This window comes from Oncorhynchus gorbuscha, linkage group LG11 (assembly GCF_021184085.1).
Source record: "Oncorhynchus gorbuscha isolate QuinsamMale2020 ecotype Even-year linkage group LG11, OgorEven_v1.0, whole genome shotgun sequence".
In the NCBI taxonomy this organism is placed as follows: Eukaryota; Metazoa; Chordata; class Actinopteri; order Salmoniformes; family Salmonidae; genus Oncorhynchus; species Oncorhynchus gorbuscha.
This window is the reverse complement of record NC_060183.1, coordinates 14125406-14137973: the sequence shown is the minus strand read 5'-3', so window position 1 is coordinate 14137973 and position 12568 is coordinate 14125406. Positions and strand designations below refer to the sequence as shown.

Sequence of the window (12568 nt, the reverse complement as noted above, 5' to 3'; positions counted from 1 at the left end):
CTCCAGCATCTTCACAAGGTCTTTTGCTGTTGTTCTGGGAATGATTTGCACTTTTCGCACCAATGTACGTTAATCTCTAGGAGACAGAACGCGTCTCCTCCCTGAGCGGTATGACGGCTGCGTGGTCTCATGGTGTTTATACTTGCGTACTATTGTTTGTACAGATGAACATGGTACCTTCAGGCGTTTGGAAATTGCTCCCAAGGATGAACCAGACTTGTGGAGGTCTACAATTTTCTTCTGAGGTCTTGGCTGATTTCTTTTGATTTTTCCATGATGTCAAGCAAAGAGGCACTGAGTTTGAAGGTAGGCCTTGAAATACATCCACAGGTACACCTCCAATTGACTCAAATTATGTAAATTAGCCTATCAGAAGCTTCTAAAGCCATAACATCATTTTCTGGAATTTTCCAAGCTGTTTGAAGGCACAGTCAACTTGGTGTATGTAAACTTGAATTGTGATACAGTAAAATATAAGTGAAATAATCTGTCTGTAAACAATTGTTGGAAACATTACTTGTGTCATGTACACAGTAGATGTCCTAACCGACTTGCCAACACTATAGTTTGTTAACAAGAAATTTGTGGAGTGGTTGAAAAACAAGTTTTAATGACTCCAACCTAAGTGTATGTAAACTTCCGACTTCAACTGTATATAGTCTATAGGTAAATGTGTATGTACTGGGTTGAAATATTACTATATAACTATAAATGTGGAGGCCAGGTCTTATATCTACTATTTTACTGGCTACACCTTCACTGAGAAACTTTATCCGTACTTCAATCCCTGTGATAATTACGACAGTACAATGATAGCGCCATTGGAAGGATCTGTGGTTCAAAACGTTGATCCAGGTAGATGAAAAATCATCGACGTGCCCTTGAGCAAGGCACTTATTGACCTTAGTTGCTCTGGATGAGAGTGTCTGCTAAATGACTAAAAACTTTGACTCTCTCGCCTGCTATACACACCATCTCTTATCCCCCAGTCCTTCTGCTTGGAACTGACTCCTCTTCTTCCCTGTATCCCTCCATCTCCTTCTCTCCCTGCAGCACTGATAAGAGAATTGCATTATATTCTGTAGGCCTAATAAATGTTTCGATTTTGTCAAGATTCCATAATGCCTATTTTAATTTAATTGGAATAATAACTGATCATTGCATCATGAATCAGTTTGTAAACGCCAAGCGCCAATCACAGCATGCAGACACACATACCAACACCGATCACTAGGACGACAATACTGCGTTGCTACGACAACCACACTCTCCTCCATCGCTATGGGAACCATCATCATTCTCTCAGCTCCCATAATCCATTTCACATTCTCAATGAGCATTTGATACGGTTCACAAACACACACAGAGAGTTGAGACCATATGGGAGGGGGGGTCTGTGCTCTAACACACAGAGAGTTGAGACCATATGGGAGGGGGGGTGTCTGTGCTCTAACACACAGAGAGTTGAGACCATATGGGAGGGGGGGGGTGTCTGTGCTCTAACACACAGAGAGTTGAGACCATATGGGAGGGGGGTGTCTGTGCTCTAACACACAGAGAGTTGAGACCATATGGGGGTCTGTGCTCTAACACACAGAGAGTTGAGACCATATGGGAGGGGGGGTGTCTGTGCTCTAACACACAGAGAGTTGAGACCATATGGGAGGGGGGGTGTCTGTGCTCTAACACACAGAGAGTTGAGACCATATGGGAGGGGAGGGGGTGTCTGTGCTCTAACACACAGAGAGTTGAGACCATATGGGAGGGGGGGTGTCTGTGCTCTAACACACAGAGAGTTGAGACCATATGGGAGGGGGGGTGTCTGTGCTCTAACACACAGAGAGTTGAGACCATATGGGGGGGGGGTCTGTGCTCTAACACACAGAGAGTTGAGACCATATGGGGGGGGGGGTCTGTGCTCTAACACACAGAGAGTTGAGACCATATGGGGGGAGGTTGTCTCTGCTCTAACACACAGAGAGTTGAGACCATATGGGGGAGGTTGTCTGTGCTCTAACACACAGAGAGTTGAGACCATATGGGGGGGGGGGTCTGTGCTCTAACACACAGAGAGTTGAGACCATATGGGAGGGGGGTGTCTGTGCTCTAACACACAGAGAGTTGAGACCATATGGGAGGGGGGGTGTCTGTGCTCTAACACACAGAGAGTTGAGACCATATGGGAGGGGGGGTGTCTGTGCTCTAACACACAGAGAGTTGAGACCATATGGGGGGGTTGGTGTGTATCTCTGTGCTCTAACACACAGAGAGTTGAGACCATATGGGAGGGGGGGGTGTCTGTGCTCTAACACACATAGAGTTGAGACCATATGGGAGGGGGGTGTCTGTGCTCTAACACACAGAGAGTTGAGACCATATGGGAGGGGGGGGTGTCTGTGCTCTAACACACAGAGAGTTGAGACCATATGGGGCGGTTGGTGTGTATCTCTGTGCTCTAACACACAGAGAGTTGAGACCATATGGGAGGGGGAGGGGGGTGTCTGTGCTCTAACACACAGAGAGTTGAGACCATATGGGAGGGGGGGTGTCTGTGCTCTAACACACAGAGAGTTGAGACCATATGGGAGGAGGGGGTGTCTGTGCTCTAACACACAGAGAGTTGAGACCATATGGGAGGGGGGGTGTCTGTGCTCTAACACACAGAGAGTTGAGACCATATGGGAGGGGGGGTGTCTGTGCTCTAACACACAGAGAGGTGAGACCGTATGGGGGGGGGGGGGTTTGTGCTCTAACACACAGAGAGTTGAGAACATATGGGGGGGGGGGGTCTGTGCTCTAACACACAGAGAGTTGAGACCATATGGGGGAGGTTGTCTCTGCTCTAACACACAGAGAGTTGAGACCATATGGGGGGAGGTTGTCTGTGCTCTAACACACAGAGTTGAGACCATATGGGGGGGTTGTCTGTGCTCTAACACACAGAGAGTTGAGACCATATGGGGGGGGGTTGTCTGTGCTCTAACACACAGAGAGTTGAGACCATATGGGGGGAGGTTGTCTGTGCTCTAACACACAGAGAGTTGAGACCATATGGGGGTTGTCTGTGCTCTAACACACATAGAGTTGAGACCATATGGGGGGGTTGTCTGTGCTCTAACACACAGAGAGTTGAGACCATATGGGGGGGGGTCTGTGCTCTAACACACAGAGAGTTGAGACCATATGGGGGAGGTTGTCTGTGCTCTAACACACATAGAGTTGAGACCATATGGGGGAGGTTGTCTGTGCTCTAACACACAGAGAGTTGAGACCATATGGGGGGAGGGTTGTCTGTGCTCTAACACACATAGAGTTGAGACCATAGGGGGGGGGGGGGGTCTGTGCTCTAACACACAGAGAGTTGAGACCATATGGGGGGGGGTCTGTGCTCTAACACACAGAGAGTTGAGACCATATGGGGGGGGGAGGTTGTCTCTGCTCTAACACACAGAGAGTTGAGACCATATGGGGGAGGTTGTCTGTGCTCTAACACACAGAGAGTTGAGATGGGGGGGGTTGTCTGTGCTCCACAGAGAGTTGAGACCATATGGGGGGGTTGTCTGTGCTCTAACACACAGAGAGTTGAGACCATATGGGGGAGGTTGTCTGTGCTCTAACACACAGAGAGTTGAGACCATATGGGGGGGGGGTTGTCTGTGCTCTAACACACATAGAGTTGAGACCATATGGGGGGGGTTGTCTGTGCTCTAACACACAGAGAGTTGAGACCATATGGGGGGGGGGGGGTCTGTGCTCTAACACACAGAGAGTTGAGACCATATGGGGGAGGTTGTCTGTGCTCTAACACACATAGAGTTGAGACCATATGGGGGGGAGGTTGTCTCTGCTCTAACACACAGAGTTGAGACCATATGGGGGGAGTTGTCTGTGCTCTAACACACAGAGAGTTGAGACCATATGGGGGGGGGGGGTCTGTGCTCTAACACACAGAGAGTTGAGACCATATGGGGGGGGGTGTCTGTGCTCTAACACACAGAGAGTTGAGACCATATGGGAGGGGGGGGTGTCTGTGCTCTAACACACAGAGAGTTGAGACCATATGGGAGGGGGGTGTCTGTGCTCTAACACACAGAGAGTTGAGACCATATGGGGGGGGGTGTGTATCTCTGTGCTCTAACACACAGAGAGTTGAGACCATATGGGGGGGGTGTCTGTGCTCTAACACACATAGAGTTGAGACCATATGGGGGGGGGTGTCTGTGCTCTAACACACAGAGAGTTGAGACCATATGGGGGGGGGTGTCTGTGCTCTAACACACAGAGAGTTGAGACCATATGGGGGGTTGGTGGTATCTCTGTGCTCTAACACACAGAGAGTTGAGACCATATGGGGGGGGTGTCTGTGCTCTAACACACAGAGAGTTGAGACCATATGGGAGGGGGGGGTCTGTGCTCTAACACACAGAGAGTTGAGACCATATGGGAGGAGGGGGTGTCTGTGCTCTAACACACAGAGAGTTGAGACCATATGGGAGGGGGGGGTGTCTGTGCTCTAACACACAGAGAGTTGAGACCATATGGGAGGGGGGGTGTCTGTGCTCTAACACACAGAGAGGTGAGACCATATGGGGGGGGGTTTGTGCTCTAACACACAGAGGAGTTGAGAACATATGGGGGGGGGGTCTGTGCTCTAACACACAGAGAGTTGAGACCATATGGGGGGAGGTTGTCTCTGCTCTAACACACAGAGAGTTGAGACCATATGGGGGAGGTTGTCTGTGCTCTAACACACAGAGAGTTGAGACCATATGGGGGGGGGTTGTCTGTGCTCTAACACACAGAGAGTTGAGACCATATGGGGGGGTTGTCTGTGCTCTAACACACAGAGAGTTGAGACCATATGGGGGAGGTTGTCTGTGCTCTAACACACAGAGAGTTGAGACCATATGGGGGGGGTTGTCTGTGCTCTAACACACATAGAGTTGAGACCATATGGGGGGGGGGTTGTCTGTGCTCTAACACACAGAGAGTTGAGACCATATGGGGGGGGGTCTGTGCTCTAACACACAGAGAGTTGAGACCATATGGGGGGAGGTTGTCTGTGCTCTAACACACATAGAGTTGAGACCATATGGGGGAGGTTGTCTGTGCTCTAACACACAGAGAGTTGAGACCATATGGGGGGGGTTGTCTGTGCTCTAACACACATAGAGTTGAGACCATATGGGGGGGGGGTCTGTGCTCTAACACACAGAGAGTTGAGACCATATGGGGGGGGGTCTGTGCTCTAACACACAGAGAGTTGAGACCATATGGGGGAGGTTGTCTCTGCTCTAACACACAGAGAGTTGAGACCATATGGGGGAGGTTGTCTGTGCTCTAACACACAGAGAGTTGAGACCATATGGGGGGGGTTGTCTGTGCTCTAACACACAGAGAGTTGAGACCATATGGGGGGGTTGTCTGTGCTCTAACACACAGAGAGTTGAGACCATATGGGGGGAGGTTGTCTGTGCTCTAACACACAGAGAGTTGAGACCATATGGGGGGGGGGGTTGTCTGTGCTCTAACACACAGAGAGTTGAGACCATATGGGGGGGGGGGGTTGTCTGTGCTCTAACACAGAGAGTTGAGACCATGGGGGGGGGGTCTGTGCTCTAACACACAGAGAGTTGAGACCATATGGGGGAGGTTGTCTGTGCTCTAACACACATAGAGTTGAGACCATATGGGGGAGGTTGTCTGTGCTCTAACACACAGAGAGTTGAGACCATATGGGGGAGGGTTGTCTGTGCTCTAACACACATAGAGTTGAGACCATATGGGGGGGGGGGGTCTGTGCTCTAACACACAGAGAGTTGAGACCATATGGGGGGGGGGGGTCTGTGCTCTAACACACAGAGAGTTGAGACCATATGGGGGGATTGGTGTGTATCTGTGCTCTAACATACATGCATGCGGTGCACACACACACACACACACACACGAGATACTCATGTTTACACCATCAGCTACACACACCATAGTAAAGCACACTGATGTACTGTACGCTAATCAAACTAATAGGGCCTTTTGCATCATCATATCCCAGACAAATCCTCACACATATTTCACCCAATCAGAACCATCCCTTGCCCAGTTAGAGACTCTGCTGTCTTTATATATAGAGAGAGAAATATGCCTTTATGATTTAGACCAGGATGAGGGAGGAAAATGTTGTTGTGTGTTTACATGCAGTGTGTTTTGATGTTGGTTGAGTGTGATTTGATGTGTGTTGTAAAAATAAAATAAAAAAATTAAAGACTCTTCTGTTTGATTGGCCAGAGGACAATGGGAGGGGTTTATTTTCCTTGACGCGGTAACATCAAAAGGTCTCAATTAATCATTAGCACTGCAGGGATTTGGATGCTTGTGTGTTTGCATACAGTATGTGTGCTTTGTGGATTTTGACACTTGGAGTGAGACCAGAAATGATGAATCAGCTGGCCTTTGCAGTGAGCGAGAGAACCCCACCCCTATCACAACCACCAGCCACAGAGAGAAAGAAGGAATAGAAATGGATGGAGGAAATGAGAGGAGGGGAAAAAGAGTCTAGAAGGACATGAGTGAGTAGGAAGGGAGACTATATGAGTAGGGGAAGAAGGGGTGGGACATTTTATGGAGCACAAAGAAATGGGGAGATGGAAAGGGGGAGGGAATAGGAGAGGGAAAGGGGAGGGGAATAGGAGAGGGAAAGGGGAATAGGAGAGGAAAGGGGGAGGGGGAAGGGGGAGGGGATTTGGAGAGGGGAGAGTTGAATAGGAGAGGGAAATAGGAGAGGGAGGGGAGGGGAATAGGAGAGGGAAAGGGGGAGGGGAATAGGAGAGGGAAAGGGGAGGGGAATAGGAGAGGGAAAGGGGGAGGGGGATAGGAGAGGGAAAGGAGGAAGGGAAAGGGAAAGGGGGAAGGGAGAGGGAAAGGGGGAGGGGAATAGGATAGGGAAAGGGGAGGGGAATAGGAGAGGGAAGGGGGAGGGGAATAGGAGAGGGAAAGGGAGAAGGGAGAGGGAAAGGGGGAGGGGAATAGGAGAGGGAAAGGGAGAAGGGAGAGGGAAAGGGGGAGGGGAATAGGAGAGGGAAAGGGAGAAGGGAGAGGGAAAGGGGGAGGGGAATAGGAGAGGGAAAGACGGAAGGGAGAGGGAAAGGGGAGAATAGGAAGAAGAGAAAAGAAGGGATTGTTAGCCTACCTGCGTTTTGCACCTCGTTTAAATAACTGTCATCAGCTATCACCTGAGAGGAGAGGAACACAGACATAGTTTTAGAATCACACAACGTCAGATAACACAACCTACTGTCAACATTTCACATCATATCTGTTACAGAACAAATAAATACTATATTGACCCTCGAGGGAAAATTGGGTTTACAACCAATAAAAGACAAACGTCAAAAAAGTAACCAAAGTGGTTTGTTGAACCCCGCTGGCATGATGATGACCTTGTCTCAGAGGCTTTAGCTCAGTGGGCTTGTCTTGTGATGTGCAGACGATGCAGGTTCAATTCCTTCCTGTCTCACGTACAAACACTTCAGACACACTCGATGTCATAAGGTGAATGCACCAATTTGTACGTTGCTCTGGATAAGAGCGTCTGCTAAATGACTTAAATGTAATGTAAATGTAGAATACAGAAACCTGAGTCATGAAGAAGCAAGTATGAGACCGTTTCAGATAGTATCTGACAGAATGCTGTGTAGTACAGCCTCTCATAGTCACACAAACCAGGTCAGAGAGAGAGGAGAGACAAGAAGAGGAGAAGAAACTGGATAAAAGAGGACTCAGATAACATCTATGAACATTTCATCCTCTTCACCTTGACTTCGACAGTTAATTTCCACTCAAGGGAGTTAGAATGCAAGCACAGGCAGGCACACACACACACACACACGCACGCACGCACGCACACACACACACACACACACACACGACCGTCACCTCCCAGTGATATTGCCCTGGCTAATCATATTACACAGTGAACAACATGCTGATGATATCTCCACTCATATCAATCTCACGGTTATCATACTGTTACAGCAGCGTATCAGATGTTACCACAGCTGAGACCAAGCCAACACATCTGGACAGAGAGAGGCTTGATCTGTTCCAATATTAACACTAACATACCACTTAGAATGAATCAGTGTACTGGGCATGCATTCTAAATGGTACAATTGTGTTGGTATTGGAAACGATGGCCGTAAATCTGTACACCACAGGTGTCTGCATAGCCGAACACAGGGACAGGGTTACAGAACAGGTACAGACACACACAGATATCCACACCAAGACAGTCAGCAGAGCCCGCTAAGCTAAAGCCTAAGCAATAGCTCTGGGAGCTAACACAAGTCTTCAGGACTCAGGCAAGGTTTCTCTTCACATGAGCGTGTTCACATGATTCACCAAACCAGTTCTGTGTCATTAACACCACACTGGCTTCCCCCCTGACCCCTGACCCTCCCACAACCAGTCTTAGCCTACACACACCTCAACAGACAGAAGTTATTATTTGTAGCAGGTAAGGAGAACTTAAGCAGCAGGCTAGGAGAATTAGGTCAAGGTTAGGAAAATGATTAGGTTTAGCTAAAATAGTCTACTAACCTACTATGAAAAGTCACTTCAATCCATAGCTGTAAAGCATCTAGCCACAGCCCACCTCACCTCGCCCCTCCAATCTCCTTAACTAAAAGATGCTTGTTGAGGGATCCATGAGACAGTAATATAGTACCAACTCGGGGTTATCTGCTTGAAAGGATAACTTCGAATACGGAGCAACAGTTGTTGGCCTATTGAGAAATGATTCACTCGTAAGCCTATAGGCAATAGGGCTACATTGTGTCTCAATACAACATAATGCATATTACAGATACAGATGGTGCTGATGTTCTGCTGGAGGGCTGGGTGATTGAATTGCTGCGACAACGGGAAACAGCGCGTGGTGAAACTGTACATCTACGCGCCACCAGGGGAAAACAGGCACGGGCTGGTTCCTATGACACCCCGCCATGAGGGAACCGTGCCTGTGTGTGTGTGTGTGTGTGTGTGTGTGTGTGTGTGTGTGTGTGTGTGTGTGTGTGTGTGTGTGTGTGTGTGTGTGTGTGTGTGTGTGTGTGTGTGTGTGTGTGTGTGTGTGTGTGTGTGTGTGTGTGTGTGTGTGTGCGTGCGTGCGTGTGCGCAACCTCGCTTTATCCGCTCAATTAGACAAAGACATAAAACAGACTCTTGTGTGCAAACACTGACGCGGAACAATAATGTATATTATTAATGCCTGCTAATAAAGGCGATCTAATGCCTGCAGCTACATTCAAACGGCTTCGTCCAGCACAATTAGTCTCTCTCTACCTCATGGTGGTACCTATAGGCTAAAACGAAGTATTGTTGAATGAAATGATCATTTAAAAACGCAACAAAACGTAAATAATGTTCCATTATAATGAAGTATGTGATTCCAACCATTATAAAAACGTAGCCTATAGCACCTAGCCTAATGACCGTTATGTCGGTGGACAAAATGTGGGGCGCAAAAAGAAAAAGGACGCTGTTGTTTTATTTGACCGTATTTCTCAAGGTTAATTTAATTTAGATCAAATCTGTTTTGCAAGATAGACTTTTTTCCAAGATATTCGCAAGAGTAAACATAGTCTACGTACGGGATATGAAAGTGTGAGAAAAAAAGGTCTCACCTTGAAAAGGAACGCAATTATAGCACATAGGGGCCATTAAATTGGCTACTGGTCGTAGTAGCTTACCTCTGAAAGCACTTGGAGCCAGAGGCAGTTGAGGCCGATCAGAAGCATCATTTTCCGGGTGTTTGGATCCATCCTGGCCGCTGTGTCAGTGTCACAGCCTGGTAAAGAAATGGCACACCTCTCCCATCTCTGTCACAAACTGACGGCGAGGTGGATCGCTATTCACCACGCGAAGATGTAGGCCTGGTAAACTGGTTTTATGAATGATACGACAGAAACATCTCCCGTTTCAACCGAAAACCTCTCCTTTTGTCTTCTCTCTCTCTGATGATGTGAGGTGTCGGCATAAAACACACACCCCTTCGAGTGAACAGAAACACACACCCACACCACCTCCGCGCCTTGAGTGGAGGAGGCGACTAGCACCACTTTCGGTTGAGATCTAATTGTTCCGTTAGCTGATCCTGATCAAACTGCCACACCACATGTGTCAACTCTCAAACTGACACGTTAACCACACCATGGGGATACGGTACCTATTGCTGCTTCTCATATACCTGGACCCCCTCCCCTGCGCGTTCTCTGCCCCGCCACTGGAGGCAAGAAGGTGAAGGACAAGGCGATTGAAGCCAGCGTCGCCGCGGCGATTCCCACCGCTTCCCCGCAGGACAACACTCGACCGAGGACCACAAGACGTACCTGGGCTACCGACACCATACGTGCCTTGATTACTGCATGACGTCAGCGGACCATATGAAAAAGCGTTCGAGTGTCTCAACACATCTCACCCCTACTGCTGTGAGGTCCATTACTACTGGTACTGCTGTCAGTTCAAACGAAGACTAGACTACCATCAGGACAGCCTTTTGACCCGAGTATTAACCAGACGAACACTGCGGTGCACATCACTTTTGCAATTCTGGCGTAAAAAAAAAAAACGTTTTTTTTTTTTGTGGGAGTTTCGGATAAAGTTGCCTATGATGAAGCCACAGAGCCCCCTCCGGAAATGAATATCAATACATATGCCATAGAGCATATATATTCGTAGAATTAATCAATTAATTAATAGGATGTCCAATTACAAAAGCATATTTTGACCATTTGTTAATTGTGTAAATAATCCTCTAAGAAAACCAATGGTCCATCCTTTGTAGGATGGCCAAAATGAAGGTGACTAAATCAAAGGTATTTAATCAGGGGTCCGCGGGCACCTAGGGGTCTACAGAGGTTCTGCAGGGGATCTGCACATTATTTTATTTTTAAAGTGGATTTTTTTATTATTTCAATGTTTTTATGAATATCGCTAGTGTCCTCTCACAAATACCTTTGATATTCCTGTTTATTTAAATCACTGAACTAAAATAAATACATTTTATTTGGTCTTTCATGTTACATCAGAGGTCATACACATGTTTTTATTTATTTAACTAGGCAAGTCAGTTAAGAACAAATGATTCTTTACTATGACGGCCTACCCCGGACGACGGTGGGCCTATTGTGCACTGCCCTGTGGGACTCCCAATCACGGCCAGATGTGATGAAGCCTGGATTCGAACCAAGAACTGCAGTGATACCTCTTGCACTGAGATGCAGTGCCTTAGACCGCTGCGCCACTCGGGAGAAAGGTCAAAAGTATGTTGACACCCCTTCAAATGAGTGGATTCGGGCCTACCAGCTTGGACCTAGCTACAGGTCCACGAGAAGGCTTGATGCTGAAGAGTTCACAGAGCTGAACCAAACATACAGTATGTGATCAGTAGCCTTGATCAAATATGTTGAATTGAACACACACAAGAAAGGTGTATAGGTACCTTGTAGTAAAGACAAGCATACAATTCCTATATAAACATAAAAGAGCAGACAGACAGAAAGAGTTATAGTTTTTTTTAAATTCTAATACAAAATAAGATATACAGAACAGTGACAGGTAAACAGAAAGAGGAGTGGTGGCCACATACCTTTGTATATATAGTGTTGTATATAGAATTCTTTGGTTCTTTTGTGTGTGTGTGTGCGCGCCTGTGTGCCAGTAAGGGATGTTAAAAATGAGAGATTTGGAGCTTTACTGGTCCGTTTCCATACCAACGGTTTTAGCGTGGGGATTGGCTCGTTTCAATGAGACGGTTTGGGAATCGGGAGTGTGGGGGGTGGTACTGGGATTGGAGCCAGGGCCTCTGGGTTAAACCTAAACCTCTCTCACATCCATTCCACTGAACAGAAACACAAGGACTCTTGGAAGATTAGTCCGAAACAGGACGGAAAGGGATCCTAATCAAATAAAACATCCCCACTGCACCTTGAGGAGACAAGCACCACTTTCGGGTGAGAACTGTCCCTTAAACTGCTGCGGAGTTAGAATTGGAAACATTGTAATGGTCCCCAGTTCTGATCTCGGCACTGTACAGCCCTTAGGATTCTGATGATAAACTCCTATTATCGTCATCTTAGCTTCAGAACGCCCACACTTTCCATTGTTTTATAGGCGCCACGATCTCTGGTTTGTAGCTTGCTCTCTTATGACACTGCTGCATGTCTCTATCTCACCCCCTATGAGAGCCAGTAGCTGCCTGGGTGGCTGTTTATTGATAGCCTACACACGATAGTCTAATGTCATTGGCGAAATTAACATTTGCATGCTTGTTGTTCTAATGACGATTGACGCCTTTACACATCGAAGATGAACTGTTCTGATGATTTCCGATTTCAACTCTGTGACAACCTTCTACTGTCGGTTTTCTTTCTGACATTATGCCTCATCACTGGCTCTACAGAAAGCTGAGTCTTTGGATGGATTTCTTGGCATCGGCTCGAAGCTCCTGTTTATGTGCACATTAGTAGGGGAACATGTCAGCCTGGTTGGTTTTCTATACCATACTCGGCTCTGA

General features: G+C 47.4%; 1 protein-coding gene across 1 annotated transcript in view; it reads right to left on the bottom strand.

The window, feature by feature from the left end:
- Positions 1 to 10519, bottom strand: part of LOC124048131 (neurotrypsin-like) — a 33239-nt gene extending 22720 nt beyond the window's left edge. Inside the window, exons 1-2 of the mRNA XM_046368585.1 lie at positions 9744 to 10519; positions 7187 to 7229 (exon numbers count right to left, since the gene is read on the bottom strand). Coding sequence (XP_046224541.1) covers positions 7187 to 7229; positions 9744 to 9815 — 115 coding nt within the window. The 5' untranslated portion in view covers positions 9816 to 10519. The remainder of the gene's footprint in view (positions 1 to 7186; positions 7230 to 9743) is intronic.
- Between the last annotated feature and the right edge of the window lie 2049 nt (positions 10520 to 12568).